At 43.2% G+C, this 18,335-nt stretch overlaps 2 protein-coding genes across 3 annotated transcripts in view; one reads left to right on the top strand and one right to left on the bottom strand.

The window, feature by feature from the left end:
- The window catches only part of LOC141923529 (uncharacterized), a 28,110-nt gene extending 20,280 nt beyond the window's left edge, over nt 1-7,830 (bottom strand). The window contains exons 1-2 of the mRNA XM_074825319.1: nt 7,080-7,830; nt 5,706-5,813 (exon numbers count right to left, since the gene is read on the bottom strand). Of these exons, the coding sequence (XP_074681420.1) occupies nt 5,706-5,813; nt 7,080-7,830 (859 nt within the window). The remainder of the gene's footprint in view (nt 1-5,705; nt 5,814-7,079) is intronic.
- Nucleotides 1-18,335, top strand: part of DLGAP1 (DLG associated protein 1) — a 434,783-nt gene that overhangs the window by 41,239 nt on the left and 375,209 nt on the right. The gene's annotated exons all lie outside the window — the stretch shown is intronic.

Genomic DNA, 18,335 nt, shown 5'->3' with positions numbered 1-18,335 from the left:
GAACCATGCTCAAAAAGGAGGAGGACAGCTTTTCTGAAAAGGTAACTCTTCTTTTTTTTTTTTTTTTTTTTTTAAATAGGTATTGATATACTGAAAGGATATGCCATGGGACTGAAAAGTAGCAGAAGTAGTGCAAAATTTGTGTATTCAAACTAATTATTTTTTGAGATGTTGATAATATTGCAGATAAAGTCATGGAAGGTAACCAGATTTCTCTGCAAAGAGACTTGGGCAAATGGGTACCATGTTGATTTGCACAGAATATTGAGGAGCAGGATTGGTACGTGGCCATGTTGTAAGGAAAATACCATCTAACTCTGTCTCACTGAGCCTCCCAAGGTCGTTCTGCTTTCATGCAGGATCATGCCAAGGGTATTAGCTGTGCATAGTTGTTGCAGTCCTGAATTTGGCTTAAAACAAGGAATGTTGTCAAAGCTAGAGGCAGGATGACTTGCTAATTTTTACCTGAAGATAAGACCTGCCATATTGTGCATACTTGAAGTACTTTAGGAACGCTCACTGTAGAAATATATATGTCTTTCTACTCGGTTAGTTAAACCATTTAAAATCCAAAAGATGAATGGCAACTAACAGGATGAAGGACTTAACAAACTGCAGAGTAAATGCCCGTATCAAAAAAGTGGTTCGAAGGAGCTCAAAAGATAGCAAGTGATAAATTCCTCTAGCCAGCAAAGCTGACTCCCTGGAGGCACTTGGACTGCATTGATTTTGTCCAGATTCAGAAACAGGTCACACCTGCTTCTACCATCCTGCTCTCGGGTAGGTCAGTGGTCTTAAAGTTATACATGCTAATGGGTCACCTGTATTAAGGGACAAGTGGAAATTTTTCTGAAAAATGCCAGACTCTTTTGGCAGCTGAAAAAGGTTTTTACAGCTTCTCCCTTGCATCAGTACCTGGAATCAGAAAGCATAAATGGTTATTTTCATATTGTCTTGCAATTTGAATATGTGGCTTAAGCAGTCTGTGTCTTACCAAGCTTCATTGTTCAGGGAGGATGCGTGGCTGTTGTCTAGTGTCTAGAAACAGTGGGGTGCCCTATGGCCAACAGACTGTTTTTTAACATCAGAAAGTAGTGGGATGCAGCTGGGAACTTTGAGCATTTGGGGAAGGACATCTGGAATCAAGTGGACTCAGTCTTTTTTCTCTTTATTTGCCAGACTGTGTCAGTGTCAGGTAAAGAGTAGAAGGAAGTTGTTTGATACCAGGCTGGTAGCTCAACCACATCACCCATTTCCATGAGAGACCTGACCCACTGCAATGTTGCTGTGTGCCAGAGCACTCTGAGGTTACTGGTTTTGTGCTTCAGTAACACAGTGAATCAGAAAGGAGCTGCTTTGGGCTACTGGTTTGCAAAAAAGAAACTCATTTTTGAGTTAAAGTGACACCTAATGGTTCTGTATTTATTTTGTGGCAGTTTTTTTCTAGTGCATCTCTAAGGCATTTCTTCTGGAGGTATAGTTACAGGATCTGTTACACTTGTTCAGTGTTTAAGATTAGTTTTCAGTCAGTGGTTTTGAAGTTAGTCTCCTATAATTTAGGTCAGTGAAGGGACTGTATATACATTGAACTAAAAGCTTTCTCAGCTTCAGCTGAGACTACAAACAGGATTTACTAATGTTTGTTTAAGTATTTTGGAGGAATGGAGTGGAAGAAGAGTAGTAAAATATTCAATGTATGTGTGGTTTTAAGCAAAACAATATAGATGGAAGTACAATGTATGTGTTGTCTTAAGTGAAATAATATAGATGGTATAGTCTGCAAGTAATTTTATCACCTTTTGGAACCAAAATGGATATTTACTATTTGAATGTTATGAAGGATTTGCTGCTTCAATCATCTGTTGAAGGAAGCTCCTAGTAGGAATATGAAAAGAAAGGCTTCCAGTAACGTGGAATGACCATGAAACATGTAAGTGCTTTCAGTCTTCAGATTCTTGTTTACTTTTGTGAATCAAGAGTATGTATTAAATCATAGTTAAATGTCTTTACTTATAAATGCAAGGAACTTTTCAGTTCTTCCTGTGTAATGGGAAGAAGTACATATGGAGATGGTGTTTGCGAGAAGCTTACACTAAGGTATTGGAAAAGTAAATGTGACTTTTTTTGTCTAGTCAGATATAGCTGTAATCACATAAGGTCTATAGACCTGATAAGTGGTTAAACATCTGTGGTGGTTTGACCTTGGCTAAATGCCAGGTACCCACCAAGTCGCTCTATCACTTCCCCCCCCTTCCCCTTTTTTTCTCAATAGGGCAAAGAAGGGAAAGAAAATAAGATAGGAAAACAAAACAACCCTTGTGGGTAAAACAACAGCAGTTTTAATATAAGCAAAGCGAAGCAAAGGTCCGCGCGCGGAAGCAAAAAAAAGAAAACAGATTTATTCTCTACTTCCCATTAACAGGCGATGTCGGGCCTTCTCAGGAAGCAGGGCTCTGATATGCGTAGCGGTTGCCTCGGAGGACCAAGGGTGACCCCACCCCCTTCCTCCTTTCTCCCAGCTTTATACTGAGCAGACGTCATATGGTCTGGAATATCCCTTTGGTCAGTTCGGGTCAGCTGTCCTGGTTGTGTCCCCTCCCAAGATCTTGCCCACCCCGTCCCACTGTGGGGGGGGAAATGTCAGAAAGAGCCTTGGTGCTGTGTAAGCACTACTCAGCAGTAGCCACAACACCAGTGTGCTATCAACACCCTGCCAGCTCCCAGCATAAAACACAGCACCATGAGGGCTGCTACAGGGGAAAACCAATTCTGGCTCAGCCAGACCCGATACAGTCTCCACCCCTTATTCCATACCATTTACGTCATGCCCAGGTCCCACATAACACTCATTTATTCATTCCGTAAGCTTTCTTCACTCCTCTAGATGTTCAGTGACTTGGCTGCCATCTGTCAAGGTGGATGTTCAGGACAGGAGCAGTATGTTTGACTGTTGGACTCCAGCACCGGCTAGGTTTGGGTCATCATCGCATGTATCTGGTTCACTCTTCGTCGTTCCTACTTCCTCCATCACTTCCTGCAACATACAACTCAGCTCACAGATTATTTCCCCCCCAAGGTTAAATCTCCTTGAGGCACACACTGAGTAGCCCCATTCTCCCGCATTACCCACCAAGTACATCCAGGTCCCTGAGCAAAAACAATCCCACGAGTGGGCTTGCCTTTTCCCAAGGGAGGAGCAATCCATACTGCCTTCCCCAGCCATTTCCCTGTGTGTACTACAGGGACCTTATCTCCTCCCACAGTATGAAGGGGTTTTGTTTGGGCAGGACCAGGACGGTTAACAGATCCTCTGGTATTAATTAGCCAAGTGGCTTCTGCTAAATTTATATCCCAGTGTTTCCATCCCCCATTGTCCAATGCTCTCAACATAGTCTTCAACAGTCCATTGTATCTTTCAATCTTTCCAGACGCTTGTGGGTAATAAGGGATGTGATACACCCACTCAATGCCATGTTTCTTTGCCCAGGAGTTTATGAGATTATTTCGAAAATGGGTTCCATTGTCTGATTCGATTCTTTCAGGAGTACCATGTCGCCATAAAATTTGCCTTTCAAGACCTAAGATGGTATTTCGGGCAGTGGCATGATTTACAGGGTACGTCTCAAGCCAACCAGTAGTTGCTTCCACCATAGTGAGTATGTAGCGCTTGCCTTGGCGTGTTCGTGGCAATGGTCCAATATAGTCAATTTGCCAGGCCTCACCATATCGAAAACTCAGCCATCGCCCTCTGTTCCAGGGAGACTTTACTCGTGTGGCTCGCTTGATTGCAGCACATGTTTCGCATTCATGAGTGACCTGTGAGATGGCCTCCATGGTCAGGTCCACCCCTCGATCACGAGCCCATCTGTACGTTGCATCTCTCCCGAGATGCCCGGATGTTTCATGGGCCCATCGAGCTACAAATAGCTCACCCTTGCGCTCCCAGTCCAGGTCCAGCTGAGCTACTTCAATTTTAGCAGCCTTGTCTACTTGCTCATTGTTTTGATGTTCTTCGGTGGCACGGCTTTTGGGCACGTGGGCATCTACATGACGTACCTTTAGAGCCACGTTTTCCACTCGGGCAGCGATGTCCTGCCACAGTGCAGCAGCCCAGATGGGTTTACCTCTGCGCTGCCAATTGGTCTTCTTCCACTCCTGTAGCCACCCCCACAGAGCATTAGCCACCATCCAGGAGTCAGTGTAGAGATACAGTACTGGCCACTTTTCTCGTTCAGCAATCTTTAGGGCTAGTTGGATCGCTTTTACTTCTGCAAACTGACTTGACTCGCCCTCTCCTTCAGTGGCCTCAACGACTTGTCTTGTGGGGCTCCACACAGCAGCTTTCCACTTTCGATGGTTTCCTACCACACGACAGGATCCATCAGTAAACAAAGCATACCGCCTTTCATCTTCTGGTAATTCGTTATATGGTGGTGCTTCTTGGGCACGAGCCACCTCCTCAGGCAGTGCTCCAAAATCTCTACCTTCTGGCCAGTCCATGATCTCTTCCAGGATTCCTGGACGGTTGGGTTTTCCCAGTCGAGCTCGTTGCGTGATTAACGCTACCCATTTACTCCAGGTAGCACTGGTTGCATGGTGTGTAGAAGGGATGTTTCCTTTGAACATCCAATGTAGTACAGGCAATCGCGGTGCCAAGAGGAGCTGTGCTTCTGTACCAACAACTTCGGAAGCGGCTCGAATCCCCTCATATGCTGCCAGAATCTCCTTTTCAGTTGGAGTGTAGTGGGCTTCTGATCCTCGATATCCCCGGCTCCAAAATCCTAATGGTCGACCCCGAGTTTCACCTGCTACCTTCTGCCAGAGGCTCCATGTGAGGCCATGCTCCCCAGTTGATGTGTAAAGTACATTTTGCACATCTGGTCCTGTCCGAACAGGCCCAAGAGCTACCGCCCGAGCTATCTCCTGTTTGATGTGCTCAAAGGCTTGTTGTTGCTCAAGACCCCACTCAAAATTGTTCTTCTTTCGGGTTACTTGATAGAGAGGGCTCACCAGCTGACTGTAACCTGGAATGTGCATCCTCCAAAATCCCACAAGTCCTAAGAAAGCTTGTGTTTCCTTCTTGTTGGTCGGTGGAGACATAGCTGCTATCTTGTTGACAACCTCCATAGGCACATGGCGGCGTCCATCTTGCCATTTTATTCCCAAGAACTGAATCTCCTGTGCTGGTCCCTTGACCTTGCTTTTCTTTATGGCAAACCCAGCTCTCAGAAGAATCTCAATTACTTTTTGTCCTTTCTTGAACACTTCTTCTGCCTTGTTGCCCCACACAATGATGTCATCGATGTACTGTAGATGTTCAGGGGCATCACCCTTTTCCAGTGCAGTTTGAATTAGTCCATGACAAATAGTGGGGCTGTGCTTCCACCCCTGGGGTAGTCGATTCCAGGTATATTGGACACCCCTCCACGTGAAAGCAAACTGTGGCCTGCACTCTTCTGCCAAAGGAATTGAAAAGAATGCATTGGCGATGTCGATTGTGGCGTACCACTTGGCTGCCTTTGACTCTAGCTCATACTGGAGCTCTAACATATCTGGTACAGCAGCACTCAGTGGTGGCGTCACTTCGTTCAGGCCACGATAGTCTACTGTCAACCTCCACCCTCCGTCAGACTTTCGCACTGGCCATATTGGGCTATTAAAAGGCGAATGTGTCTTACTGATGACACCTTGGGTCTCCAGTTGACGGATCAGTTCTTGGATGGGAGCCAGAGAGTCTCGGTTCGTGCGATACTGCCGTCGGTGCACGGTCCTCATGGCAATTGGCACCTGTTGTTCTTTAACTCGCAACAGTCCTACAACAAAAGGATCTCCTGAGAGGCCAGGCAGATTAGACAACTGTTTGACCTTCTCTGTGTTCACACTGGCCACACCAAAAGCCCATCGGTATCCTTTTGGGTCTTTGAAATACCCCCTCTTGAGGTAGTCAATGCCCAAGATACAAGGGGCTTCTGGGCCAGTTACAATGGGATGTTTTTCCCACTTATCCCCGGTCAAGCTAACCTCGGCCTCCAGTACTGACAGTTCTTGACATCCGCCTGTCACTCCTGAGATCCAGATAGGTTCTGCCCCTCTATAACTTGATGGCATTAATGTACACTGTGCCCCGGTATCGATTAAAGCCTGGTACTTCTGTGGATTTGATGTGCCAGGCCATCGAATCCACACTGTCCAATACACCCGATCATCCCTTTCCTCCTCCTGGCTGGAGGCAGGGGCCCTCTATTCCTGTTCTTGGTCAGAGTATTCACTGTCTGACCCTTGCTGTGCCAGGCCGGAAACTCCTTCATCAGGGCCAAGGGAGGTGATCTCATTCTTCCTGTATCTGGGAGATCGCTGATTACTTTCTTGCGGTTTCACGCCAGCTACATTAACAACCTTCTTGGATGTTGTCTTCTTGGCAGGGGTCTTTCCTCGCAATTCATGTACACGAGCTTCCAATTTGAAGGTGGGTTGACCATCCCACTTCCTCATGTCCTCCCCCTGGTCACGCAGGAAGAACCAAAGTTCGCCACGTGTCATGCGCCTAGGTTTCCCTTTCCCTCTGACTGGGGTGGAAGAGAACCGATTTCTTGGGGTGCTCCTGACATCTAAGGCACTCGCCCGTAGAGATGAGGAGGTTCCAAGACTCTCTTCAAAGTTCTGAAGCCAGGAAGAGACTGCCTCCACAGTTGGCGTACATCTTAATCCTTCTCCCATATCCATTTCTGGATAGTACATCGCAGCCAAGCCCGCAGAATACGAGGATGGTGCACCTTTAATCACCTTCCTCCACATGGCCCGTGTGCACAGGACATCCTCTGGATTTTTAGGGGCTTCATCATTATTTGGATCACTATAGATGACTTCCAGCACTGCTAGTTCTCTCAGGTACTGGACACCTTCATCCGCAGTAGCCCACTTCCCTGGGGAGTTATCCGTAAGATCTTCCTTGAAAGGATATCTTGCTTTAACACTTGAAAGGAGCCGTCTCCACAGACTGCAAATTCCTGTTTCTTTTCCAATTCCCCTTTCAATTCCTCGATCTCTAGCAAGGGAACCCAGCTGTTGGGCTTCCTTACCTTCCAGCTGCTGAGCATCAGCCCCATTATCCCAGCATCGAAGCAGCCAGGCAGCAATCCGCTCACCCGGCTGGCGGCTATAGTCTTTCCGCAGATCTCGCAGTTCTGATGATGTCAGGGACCGGGTAGTTTCTGCCTCCTGTTTGAGTTCTGTTATTCCCTCTTCTGACCCCTTTGCTGAAGGACCCGCTTCTTCCTCCTCTTTTTCGTCCCTTATTAATCGAGGGTATGGACCTGTTGTTCTCCTTGTCCACTGTTTCTTTTTTACTACTGGGGCAATCTCTGCTGTTATTGTTTTTGTTTGAGTTCCCGTTTCCACCACAGTCCTTTGAGAGCACTGAACTGCAGCTCGATAAGCATAGGCCAGGCCCCAGTACAGCGCTAGGAGTTGCTGATTTTCATCGGGATAGACAAGGCACCCTTCTATCAGGTGTTGTGTCAGTTTTGCGGGGTTGCTTGCCTGTTCAGGGGTAAGATCCCAGGCTACAGGAGGTGATAACCGTCCTAGGAATCTGCCCAAATCCTTCCACTCCCCCTGCCACCCAGGGACAGGCCGCCTCAGGGCACATTTTGGTATTCTCTCACCCAAAATTTGCTTTCTCTTACACCAAAAACCTAACGAGCTCCACACAGCCCACAATAGGCGAATAGCATTAATGAACAGTATCAAAGAGCTAACATAAGGATTAATAAGTACTTCGGGAGCTTGCAGAATAAAACCACTCATGATGTTCCCAATTTCTTCCAGCATGTTCCCGAGCTTAGCAAAATAAAGATAAGCAGAGCAATAAACAAACCCGTGACCAGCACAAGAGCTTGTCGCTTACTAACTGCTATAGCTATAGCACAATTAATATAAAACTGCCGTTGTCCCGCCCCACGTTGGGCGCCAAAATAGACTGTGGTGGTTTGACCTTGGCTAAATGCCAGGTACCCACCAAGTCGCTCTATCACTTCCCCCCCCTTCCCCTTTTTTTCTCAATAGGGCAAAGAAGGGAAAGAAAATAAGATAGGAAAACAAAACAACCCTTGTGGGTAAAACAACAGCAGTTTTAATATAAGCAAAGCGAAGCAAAGGTCCGCGCGCGGAAGCAAAAAAAAGAAAACAGATTTATTCTCTACTTCCCATTAACAGGCGATGTCGGGCCTTCTCAGGAAGCAGGGCTCTGATATGCGTAGCGGTTGCCTCGGAGGACCAAGGGTGACCCCACCCCCTTCCTCCTTTCTCCCAGCTTTATACTGAGCAGACGTCATATGGTATGGAATATCCCTTTGGTCAGTTCGGGTCAGCTGTCCTGGTTGTGTCCCCTCCCAAGATCTTGCCCACCCCGTCCCACTGTGGGGGGGGAAATGTCAGAAAGAGCCTTGGTGCTGTGTAAGCACTACTCAGCAGTAGCCACAACACCAGTGTGCTATCAACACCCTGCCAGCTCCCAGCATAAAACACAGCACCATGAGGGCTGCTACAGGGGAAAACCAATTCTGGCTCAGCCAGACCCGATACAACATCTTAGAAATGGTGAGTCCTCAGTTCTCTTTAACTGAAATAAGTGATCTGCTCCATAGAAATGCCTTTTTACCTTAAAGAAAACATAGAAAGGCATCTACCAGGAAAGGAAAACATTGCTAGCACCATACCTGACTGTTTATTTAAAATTAACAGCTATCACTTAATACTAAATGCTGTCTTCTTCAGAAACCTGCAAGAAGGCTCGCACTTTGTCAAATAGCAAATTCAAGCTCCATCAGAATAAGTAAAGAATAGGTTATTTTATTGACGTAGATTTTTGGTGAAGGTGCTTTTGCTCGCAGTTGCATCCCACCTAAACCAAGATATTTGCTTCTTGACGCCTTGGTTGGTCTTGGTGGTGGAGGCCAGTATTGAGAAATAAGTGAAAGGGAGATACTGGAGTAGCGGGATTAGGAGATGGGGTAGCTAATAAAAATGGGACATGAAGGAGCACAGGGGTGCCAGGGACTCTGGTCTACACAAATGAATTAGTATTGTGTAGGCTATCATGCAAAATTTGGCTGTAAAGCTGTATGTTTTTTGCACAACTAGCACTGAAAAGAAATCCACTGCAGAAAGGGTAAAAGGAGTGAAACTGGTGAAAAAATCTTTAAGAAATTTTTTGACAAAAAAAGTGAGAAGAGAGCATTTTTCTAAAATTTCCAACCATTATGAAGCACAGATGGCTGTTTCCAAATGGTTTGCCTCTAAAATATTGCCTACTTCTATGCTAGCTGAATTTTTCAAATATTTTCTAAGTTCTGAGCAGATTGCAGTGATTCAAGTGGAAGGTAAGAAGAGATAGCTAGCCTCTCTGATGTCTATTTCTAGAAAAAAACTGGCAACATGTCAGCCATACATAGATGGAAATAAATGTTACTGATCCTTTACTGACACCTGGTCATCCAGAAGCAATTGAGCAGCTCCAGTTCAGATCAAATTCCCTAGCTAGTTGAACTGAAATAAACTCTATAAAATCTTTCTTTTTTTGCTTCCACAATATTACCAGTGTTACCTCAGTCTTATGAAAACCCATAATGCATAAATTGCACCCAAGAGGTCCTCATCTAACCTCATCTCCATTAGGACTGTAAAAATACTGCATCTGAATCTATGCGTATGTGTGTATTGTATTGATACTCTTGTCATCCGTGACCTAATTTGGTAAACCTCTCTAAGTCTGTACTGCAAATAGTTAGGTACATATGGTTCTCCTCCCTCATGTCTTAGTCATATGTGCACACGTGCTGTGTGGTGATAATACCAAATGATGAATATCTTTTGTTTTTCTGTTTGAATGACAGTTGTTTTTTATTTTCTTTAATGTGCACCAGATTAACCAGTTCTGTGACATTAAGGAGGATGTTAAAGTCTCAGACAAAGCCCAACAGGGCACTAGGACTTTTGAGCTGAAGAAATAGAGACTGCTGTGAAGAGGCTGGGGATGAAGACAGTCAAGAAGCTGGGGAACAGGGCAGGACTTGCATGAAGGATTTGCTTGCTGTAGAGAAGACAGAAGTGGCCAGTGGGCACAACCAGTGGTACTCAAGTCAGGGTTTCTAGCAGAGAAGCCCTGGCCTGCAGAAGCTACCTGCACAAGGGAACATGCAGTGAATGTGAAAGAAACTTGAGAACGTAAAAGGATGAATGCATGACTGGGGTGGGTGAAAGGATTTTCAGAGCTGTATTTTATCTCTGACTCTGCCAAGGTGATGGTGTGTCATAAAGGTAAGTGAACCTTTAGGTAGTTGGTTGCTTGACTTGAGAACATATTGCAATTTACAGAAGCGCTAAGTACTCTCAGCTGCTTTGGAACATAAAGGTACACATAGCAGTAATTAATTTTGACATTTCCAAACATTTGAATGAGTGACTTTGCTATCTTCACATTCTAACAAAGAGATATTTGTGAGTATAATGCCTATTAAAAATACAAAAAATACCTGAACAGTCTCTTGCAGCTAGTGGATTCAATGTAAGCTGGAACATCTTGTACATGCCATTTCTGTGAAAATCTGTGACCACTTTATATAGCTTGCACCACCTAAATTACCAAGTGATGCAAAGCAAGATGAGGCCCGGCATGATTATAGCATCCCAGGTTGAGGTAGTGGAGTGATAAAAGAAAGATCTTTTAAGGTCCACTGCATATAAAGGACTGCAAGGCAATAAATAACCTACAAAGACAACTTTTGAACCTGTAAGACAGACAAATATCTTTCTGGTTGAAATACGTACAAAATGCTGCTGCAGAACTGAAGAGAGATGTTTAGATTACATTTGCAGTCTTAGATATGAAAAACAGTTTGCAGCCCCAAACTGGGGACTTGTATTTTTGGGGGAGGAATTTATCAGTTAACGGTGAACAGAAGGAGCAGACTGACTGATTAGAAGACAACAAAGTATGTACTGCCTCTGCCCCAGGGAGAACAAGCATGGCATTCCAGACAGACACTCCTCAGGAAGGGGCTCTGGATGTTTTTTGATCCTTTTTTTTTGTGTATAGGAATAGTGGAGATGGTAATAAAAGATATAATGTTATAAAATAAAGAACTTAACATTTCCATGTCATGGCTTTCCACAGGTAAATTTAGTTAGGTTTTTGTATTTAGTTGTTAGAATTTGTAATGCTGCTCTTGTCTTACATTTTATTAACTGAAACAGCTCTTTTGCATAATAGTATGTGATATGTTTGCATTTTATAATATTCTCATTGTCTTCTATAGCTTTTTGCTTATTTATCTTATGTGGTCTGTTTTCAACTAAAAGCAGGTTTTCAACAAAAGCACGATAACACTTAGCAAGTCAACTCAGGGACACCAGAGAATGGGAGAATATAATCTGACTCCTGAAATTTTTTGAATGTGATACAAATGAGTAAATGTAATAGGCTGATATGAAAAATTATGATGAAAAAGATGTATCAAATTGATGATCATAAACCTGGCTGCATGTGTGGTTCTCTGGTAGCTCAGCAGAGATCCACTTCTTCCTCTAGTCCAGCCCAAGCATTAACTATGTGGACTGAGAAATTTGACTCAGTCTGAGTACACAAGTAGCTGTAAGCATAAATACTAAGTATTCATGTTTTATGTATAAATATAACCTCTCTCTTGTCAGTTGTTAAAAGAAAAAAAAAAAAAAAAAGTCCTCTGAACCAGTTTTTATACTAGGACTAGTGAGGGACAGTGAAAACAAATTCAAAGCCAGATTGTAAACTGGGTCTGTTAATTGCCAGAAGCTGTTGCTGTGACTAACAGTGTGCTACCTGCTTCCCTACGTGGGGGCTGGGAGGGTGGATTCTCTGAGACTTCAGGTGCTCTGGTCATGTGTCTGCTGTTCCCCAGCAAACCAGAGGCACCTGCTCTGTGTTGCCATGGAACACATGGTGGTGTCTGAACTGTATGTGTGGAGCAGGAGACGTGTGTGAGACATGGTCTGCTGCTGCTTTCCTCCTTTGTTATATGGTCCTACCCATCGCAACCCAAATGAGTGGGCAACTCTTGGTTGGTGGAGTTTTTCTTGTGGTTTGTTCTGGAAGAGGAATTTTGATAACCATCATAAGCAGTTAAAAATTATGTGTCAGGTTCTATTCAAATGAAAACATTTAAATAGCTATTACATGGGACACTTCTGTCTTCTGTTCCCATTATTTCTTGCAAGGCAGGAGAAAGAGCAAATGTCTTCCTTTCCTTGTGTTTCTATGCAGCCACAACACCTTTTTCTGTTTCTGAAATCTGAGATTTTAAAGGGCAATGTTTAAAAAAATAGACAAGTACTATTGTGTAAATAGTAGTCCTTCCCTTTATTTCCATCACTCTGTGAGATTTCTTTATGTTCCTCTGAAGTGATCACACTCAGAGGGAAGGCAAGGGAGGCGGCTTGTTGGCTCTCATTTGACCTCACTTGGGCTGGATCAGCAGCTTCTGAGTTTTATCTTTTATTTTGGCCAAACTGCTATGGAGTCCCAAAGCACTGGGTGATGCTGCTGGTTTTTTCAATTAAAAATGTTTGTTTAGATGCACCTCAGAAGTGGCTCTCTGGTTTGCTTCTGAACCAATTATAGTACCCTGAGAAGTACACAGCAGGCTAATCAAACTGTGTGTACAGTCTGCATTCAGGTGTACAAAAACAAATGAGAAAATGCAGATTAGGTAGCTATTTCAGTAAATGTTTTCATGCCATTTTTGTATTCTTTATGCAAAAATCAGTCAATGTATTGGCAGGAACTGATTGGGACATGACTGCATCCCATATATTTTGTTTTTATTTGGGGAAGTAGGACGTACCATGGGGGCATCAGGAGGGCACTCAGACAGATGCCTGAAGCTGACAGCACTCATGGTTGAGACTGACATTTCACAAGTGAGGAGAAACGTTCACAGTTCTTACTTCCTGAACTGAATTCCCAGTGGAAAAGGAAATTCTCACTGATACCTTTTGCAGTATGCCTTTTCCCATTCCCCATGAAGCTGCTTATGAAATAACAGAAGCTAGCAGTCAATGGAAGTAGCCTGCAACCCGTAACTCAGTAGTTGAAATTTCTGCTGTCTGTGCTGTCTGATATCTGCATGCCGGTTGCTTGGGACACTGAGTACCTGTTGAACTGTAATTAGAGGTATTGCTTCAATTAATAATTGAAGTCTACATTTAGTTAACATTTTAGGCTTCTTTAAGGATTCCCATTATGGTTGCCAACATTAAATTCTATTCGGTAATGTAAATTCTTTGGGTTGATAAACAGACATTGGTCAGTTTACAAAATGAATAGATAAACAAAGGAAGACATTAAGTAAATGTTCAGTTTCAGAAGCTAGTAAGTCAAGATAGCTGTAGAGAATCTAAAAAATGTCCTGCCAGTAACATGAGACCATTAACAGTTGAATGAAGAGTTTTGAGGGTTTTAGCTTGTGAGGGAAAAGTAGTTGCAGGAGTTCTGTTTTTTGGTTTTGTGATACTTGCTGAAAATTTAACCAAGTTAATAGCTGTCTGTGTTTCTTTTTAGTCACTATGTTACTAAAACCAAGGGATGAGCTCTAGACTTGATAAACATTTCTGTTCAAGAGTTCTCAGTAACCAGAAAATTACCAAGGTCCTGAAGATCATGGTGAAATGAGGCTTTTATTTTCCTCTGTCTTCAAATAATTGTCATATATTGGGTTTGCGTGGCAAGGTTGGTGGGGACTACAGGGGTGGCTTCTGTGAGAATCTGCTAGAAGCTTCCCCTATTTCTGACAGAGCCAATGCCAGCCGGCTCCAAGACAGACCCGCTGCTGGCCAAGGCCAAGCCCATCAGCAGTGGTGGTAGTGCCTCTGGGATAATGTATTTAAGAAGGGGAAAAAAAAAACCAGCAATTGCAGCCATAGAGAGAGTGAGAATATGTGAGAGGAACAACTCTGCAGACACCAAGGTCAGTGAAGAAGGAGGGGGAGGAGGTGCTCCAGGTGCCAGAGCAGAGATTCCCCTGCAGCCCCTGGTGCAGACCATGGTGGGACAGGCTGTGCCCCTGCAGCCCGTGGAGGTGAACAGTGGAGCAGAATCCACCTGCAGCCCATGGAGGACCCCACGCCAGGGGGGGTGGAGGCTGTGACCCGTGGGAAGCCCACGCTGGAGCAGGACCTGTGGACCCATGGAGAGAGGAGCCCAGGCTGGAGCAGGTTTGCTGGCCAGTACTTGTGACCCCGTGGGAGACCCACGCTGGAACAGTTCATGAAGAACTGTAGCCCATGGGAAGGACTCACATTGGAGAATTTTGTGGAGAGTTCTCCCACGGGAGAGAACCCATGCTGGAGCAGGGGAAGACTGTGAGGAGTCCTCCCCTTAAGGAGGAAGGAGTGGCAGAGACAACAGGTGATGAACTGACCGCAAGCCCCATTCCCCATCCCCCTGCACCGCTCAGGGGGAGGTTGTAGAGAAAATCAGGAGTAAAGTTAAGCCTGGGAAGAAGGCAGCAGGGGGGGTGGGGGGGAGGTGTTTTAAGATTTGGTTTTATTTCTCATTATCCTACTCTGATTTGATTGGTAATAAATTAAACTAATTTCCCCAAGTCAAGCCTGTTTTACCCATGACAGTAATTGCTGAGTGATCTCTCTCTGTCCTTATCTCAACCCATGAGCCTTTTGTTATATTCTCTCCTTCCTGTCCAGCTGAGGAGGGGAGTAATAGAGCAGCTTTGGTGGCACCTGGCATCCATCCAGACAGGGTCAACCCACCACGTGTTGCTAGAGAGCAAAATGTTCTCTTGGTGTATGTATTATCTATCTCATCACAGATACTTTTCTGTAAAGGATCAAGTATATCTGATTGCACTCAAATATTTCAAACCTGAGACAAACAATGGGAGACATTGTTTAACACATTAGCATTTTATCAGTTCTCTTTCCCATTACTGTCATAAAACAGTTAGGTGGATGATGTGCAAAAAGCTAACACATCATTGGTTGTCACTGTTAAAGGCTTAGAGAAGGCTGTAGCACACTCCGTTAAAGCCTCTCATAGCTCTTAAACTGGTGACCTCAACAGTAGAGGTACAAAGGGGGCCTGAAAGGAGGGTAGCTTCCCAGTGGCACTTTCAGTGTCATATCTAAGGGCATTATCCCAGGCCCTGCATCCAACCTGGACTTCTTTGTTGCAAATGAATTGAGTTTTAGAATTGGTATGTCTGGCCAATGGAAAATTTTGGAGTTGTAAAGAAAGTATCTGCTTCAGAAAGGATAGCTGAAAATGAAGATGCACTGCTCTTGGGAGGCTCTTTGGTATAGGGCCAGGTAGCAAGACTTGCAGGGGCTGATGTGAACTGGCCTGTGTCTGTACTGTACAGATCTTGGAGCATATTATCTCTTCTTCTGTGCTCAGGTTCTCTCACCAAGGGAACTGCTTGGATTGCTCTAAGTAGGAGTCTGTGTGCAAACTAACATGTATGCAGTGTGGATGCTGAGAGGCCAGGGGCTCTTCAGTGAAACAGAAAGGGAAATAATTTGATGACGTAGATAGGAGTTGTCATGTGTGTTGGAGCCAGCAACTCGAAGAAGGCTTTACCAGGTCTGGTGCTCCACAGCATCCCTGAGAACCCTGGAAGGACAGTGCTTTCCATGGCAGAAAGTCCAGGATTCTCCAGATTTAGGACAGTTTTCATCCCCAAGGTGTTGGAGAGGCTTGGCTTCTGAGTTACCTGTCCCCAACAGGGTGGATGTGGCATCCTGAAAGCAGCATGTACCAGGCAGAATACAGTAGACTGCTGCTTAAATTTTATAGGTTTATGAAACTTGACATATTTCATACTAAGAAGTCACCTAGAAATCAGCTATTTCCAATAAAAGGCAATTCCAGCAGAAAATTCTTAATCAGTTGCAATATAAAGGAAAAGATAACTAGTCATCTTAATTAAGGCTAGATGATACAGAAATTAAGCTCCTCTGAAAATGAAAGGTAGAATGTTTAAAGATAGAAATTATGACAATGCTTCTGTCCACAGGAATGAAAATGAGTATTTGATCTAAACTCATAATTTGTTTTTTTTTTTTTTTATTTTGTTATAAAATAACCACTCTGACTCAGTCATAGTACTCTGGAAGTTACAGATGAGATTTTAAAGCCATATATATATAATGATTTATATAAATTATAGTAAATTACAACAACCTCCTTCAAATCTGTCAAACTTAATTTTCTGCTCTATGGAGCAGAGTGATTGATACAGTGAAGCTGAATGACATTTTACACTGTGCATATTGCCAGCTGCCAAAAGCCTATGGCATTAGCTGAATCCACAGTAAACCCACACACAACTGGTCAAGAAGACGGGCTATGTAATTCTCTCTCAGCAATGCTTCCAAGGGAGTTTTCAGCATCGCTTTGCAGTGTCTACAATGGCAAAGCAGTGGCATTCTTGATGAGCATTTGACAGAGCTATACCTAGCTATTTCCAATACTGGTTTGGGTGCTGGTAAGTGGTTTAAGGGTCAGATTTTCTTTGGACCTCTGTAATATCAGAAACATAATTAGTATCAGTGTCATATTTGGTTGTAGTCTAGCTATATCCAAAAGGGTGTATATAGAATACTGTCTTTTAAACTAAATGGTTAGTATTCAAAGTCTTACAGGTTGTTTTGTTCAGAAAAGTGATGAGAGAATTGCTTATAATATTTGCATCTTTATTTGTTTGCAGAACAAATTTTCATAAAATTACATCTTCCTAAATAAATAAATAGGAATAATAAAGGGAGCGGTCTCTTTATTCTCAAAATTCTCCTTACTGCCAAGATTATGCTTGAGATGCGCTCTCTGAGCTTTTTTCTATGCTTGCATTACAAGTGTTCCTCTGATATTTCATCGTTTTCCATTTCATTGTTTTCCATTGCCTTCCTGGCTACATCTGTGACGCTGTTCTTTGTCTTCTTGCATATACAGTAGTACCAACGATTTCAAAATTGCTTTTTAGTCACCAGGAGAATCCCTCTCCTTGCATCATACAACAGCACCAGAGCAGGATCTGCATGAGTTACAGTGGTAATTTCTTCTGCCTCTAAGGGATCTTAACTTCCCGTTACAGTGAATTAAGGATTCCCATTATGCCTCCAAAGCTACAGATTTTGTACTCAGTACCTGTGATACGAAACTACTCACTGCTTGCTTTTAATGTATGCCAGGCTCCTTTGAAACTGAGGACAAACATGCCAAAGACATTAGTGGTATCAGATTAGATGTCAAATTGATGTGTCCAGAGTAATTAATAAAATTCATCTTCTGATGTTTGGGGGTTTTTTTCCTCTCCAAAACTTCCCATTTACACGTAAAATCTAAGACTGTAGGTCCTTGTGAGTCTGTAATTTGCACATTCTATTAATTTTTTTTTTAGGTTCTGAGTATTGATGTAAAGGATATGCGATTTTTATGCAGGGGCTGCAGTAGGGAGCTAGGCAGTGTAACAGGTCTTACCTAGAGTGGCAGGACATGAAATTTGGGAGTTTGTCTTCTAGCTAAGGTGGCATCAGTACCATGTTTTTTCATGTTCCTGGTACTGAATCACTGCATAATTTTCCTAGTTGGTCATTTATTTCCTTTTTTCCAGAGCAAAGGTAACTTGGAGTTTTCTTTGAAGATAATTTAGGACCTTGCAAACCCTATCATGAAGTATTCAATACTATGTTCTACTTTTTCATGTGACACTGGATTGTCATCATCCACAGCCGTTGGCAAGCTGCTTTGCCAAAAGGTTAAAAATGCTTTCAACTGCAATTTTCATTTAATCTGAGGAGAAATTTAACATTTAATTCTTTATTTCCTTTGATTTAAAAAAAAATAATTTCCCCTCATATGCCTCTCTAAAATAATTTTCAGATGACAGCAGAAAGGATGAGTGGACACAGAGGTGTGGTTTATATTATTGATTTAAAAAAAAAAAAAACAAAAAAACAAAAAACCCAAAGCAATTAAAACCTCCACTGTTTAGGGATGGAAATTTTCAGGTCCACGATATGTTTTTTTCTTTATCTAATTTATCACAAAATCTCTGTTGTATCTAAGTGTAAAGGGTAGCAGAGCAACATGGATCCACAGATGTATCCGCAGTTTTGAAAAATACAGAAATCATTGGTATATGTATAACAAAAAGTTCTCTATATGTATGACATTTCTGTTGAAAAGTAGTCATACGTGTCATATCTCAACACTTACTACATTTGTTAATCACAGTAGAACAGACAGTTAATATATTTCATTTTGGTTTACCGCAATCAGAAAGCAA

Source organism: Strix aluco, chromosome 1 (genome assembly GCF_031877795.1).
Source record: "Strix aluco isolate bStrAlu1 chromosome 1, bStrAlu1.hap1, whole genome shotgun sequence".
NCBI classification, from domain to species: domain Eukaryota; kingdom Metazoa; phylum Chordata; class Aves; order Strigiformes; family Strigidae; genus Strix; species Strix aluco.
This window is presented reverse-complemented; position numbering and strand designations above follow the sequence as displayed.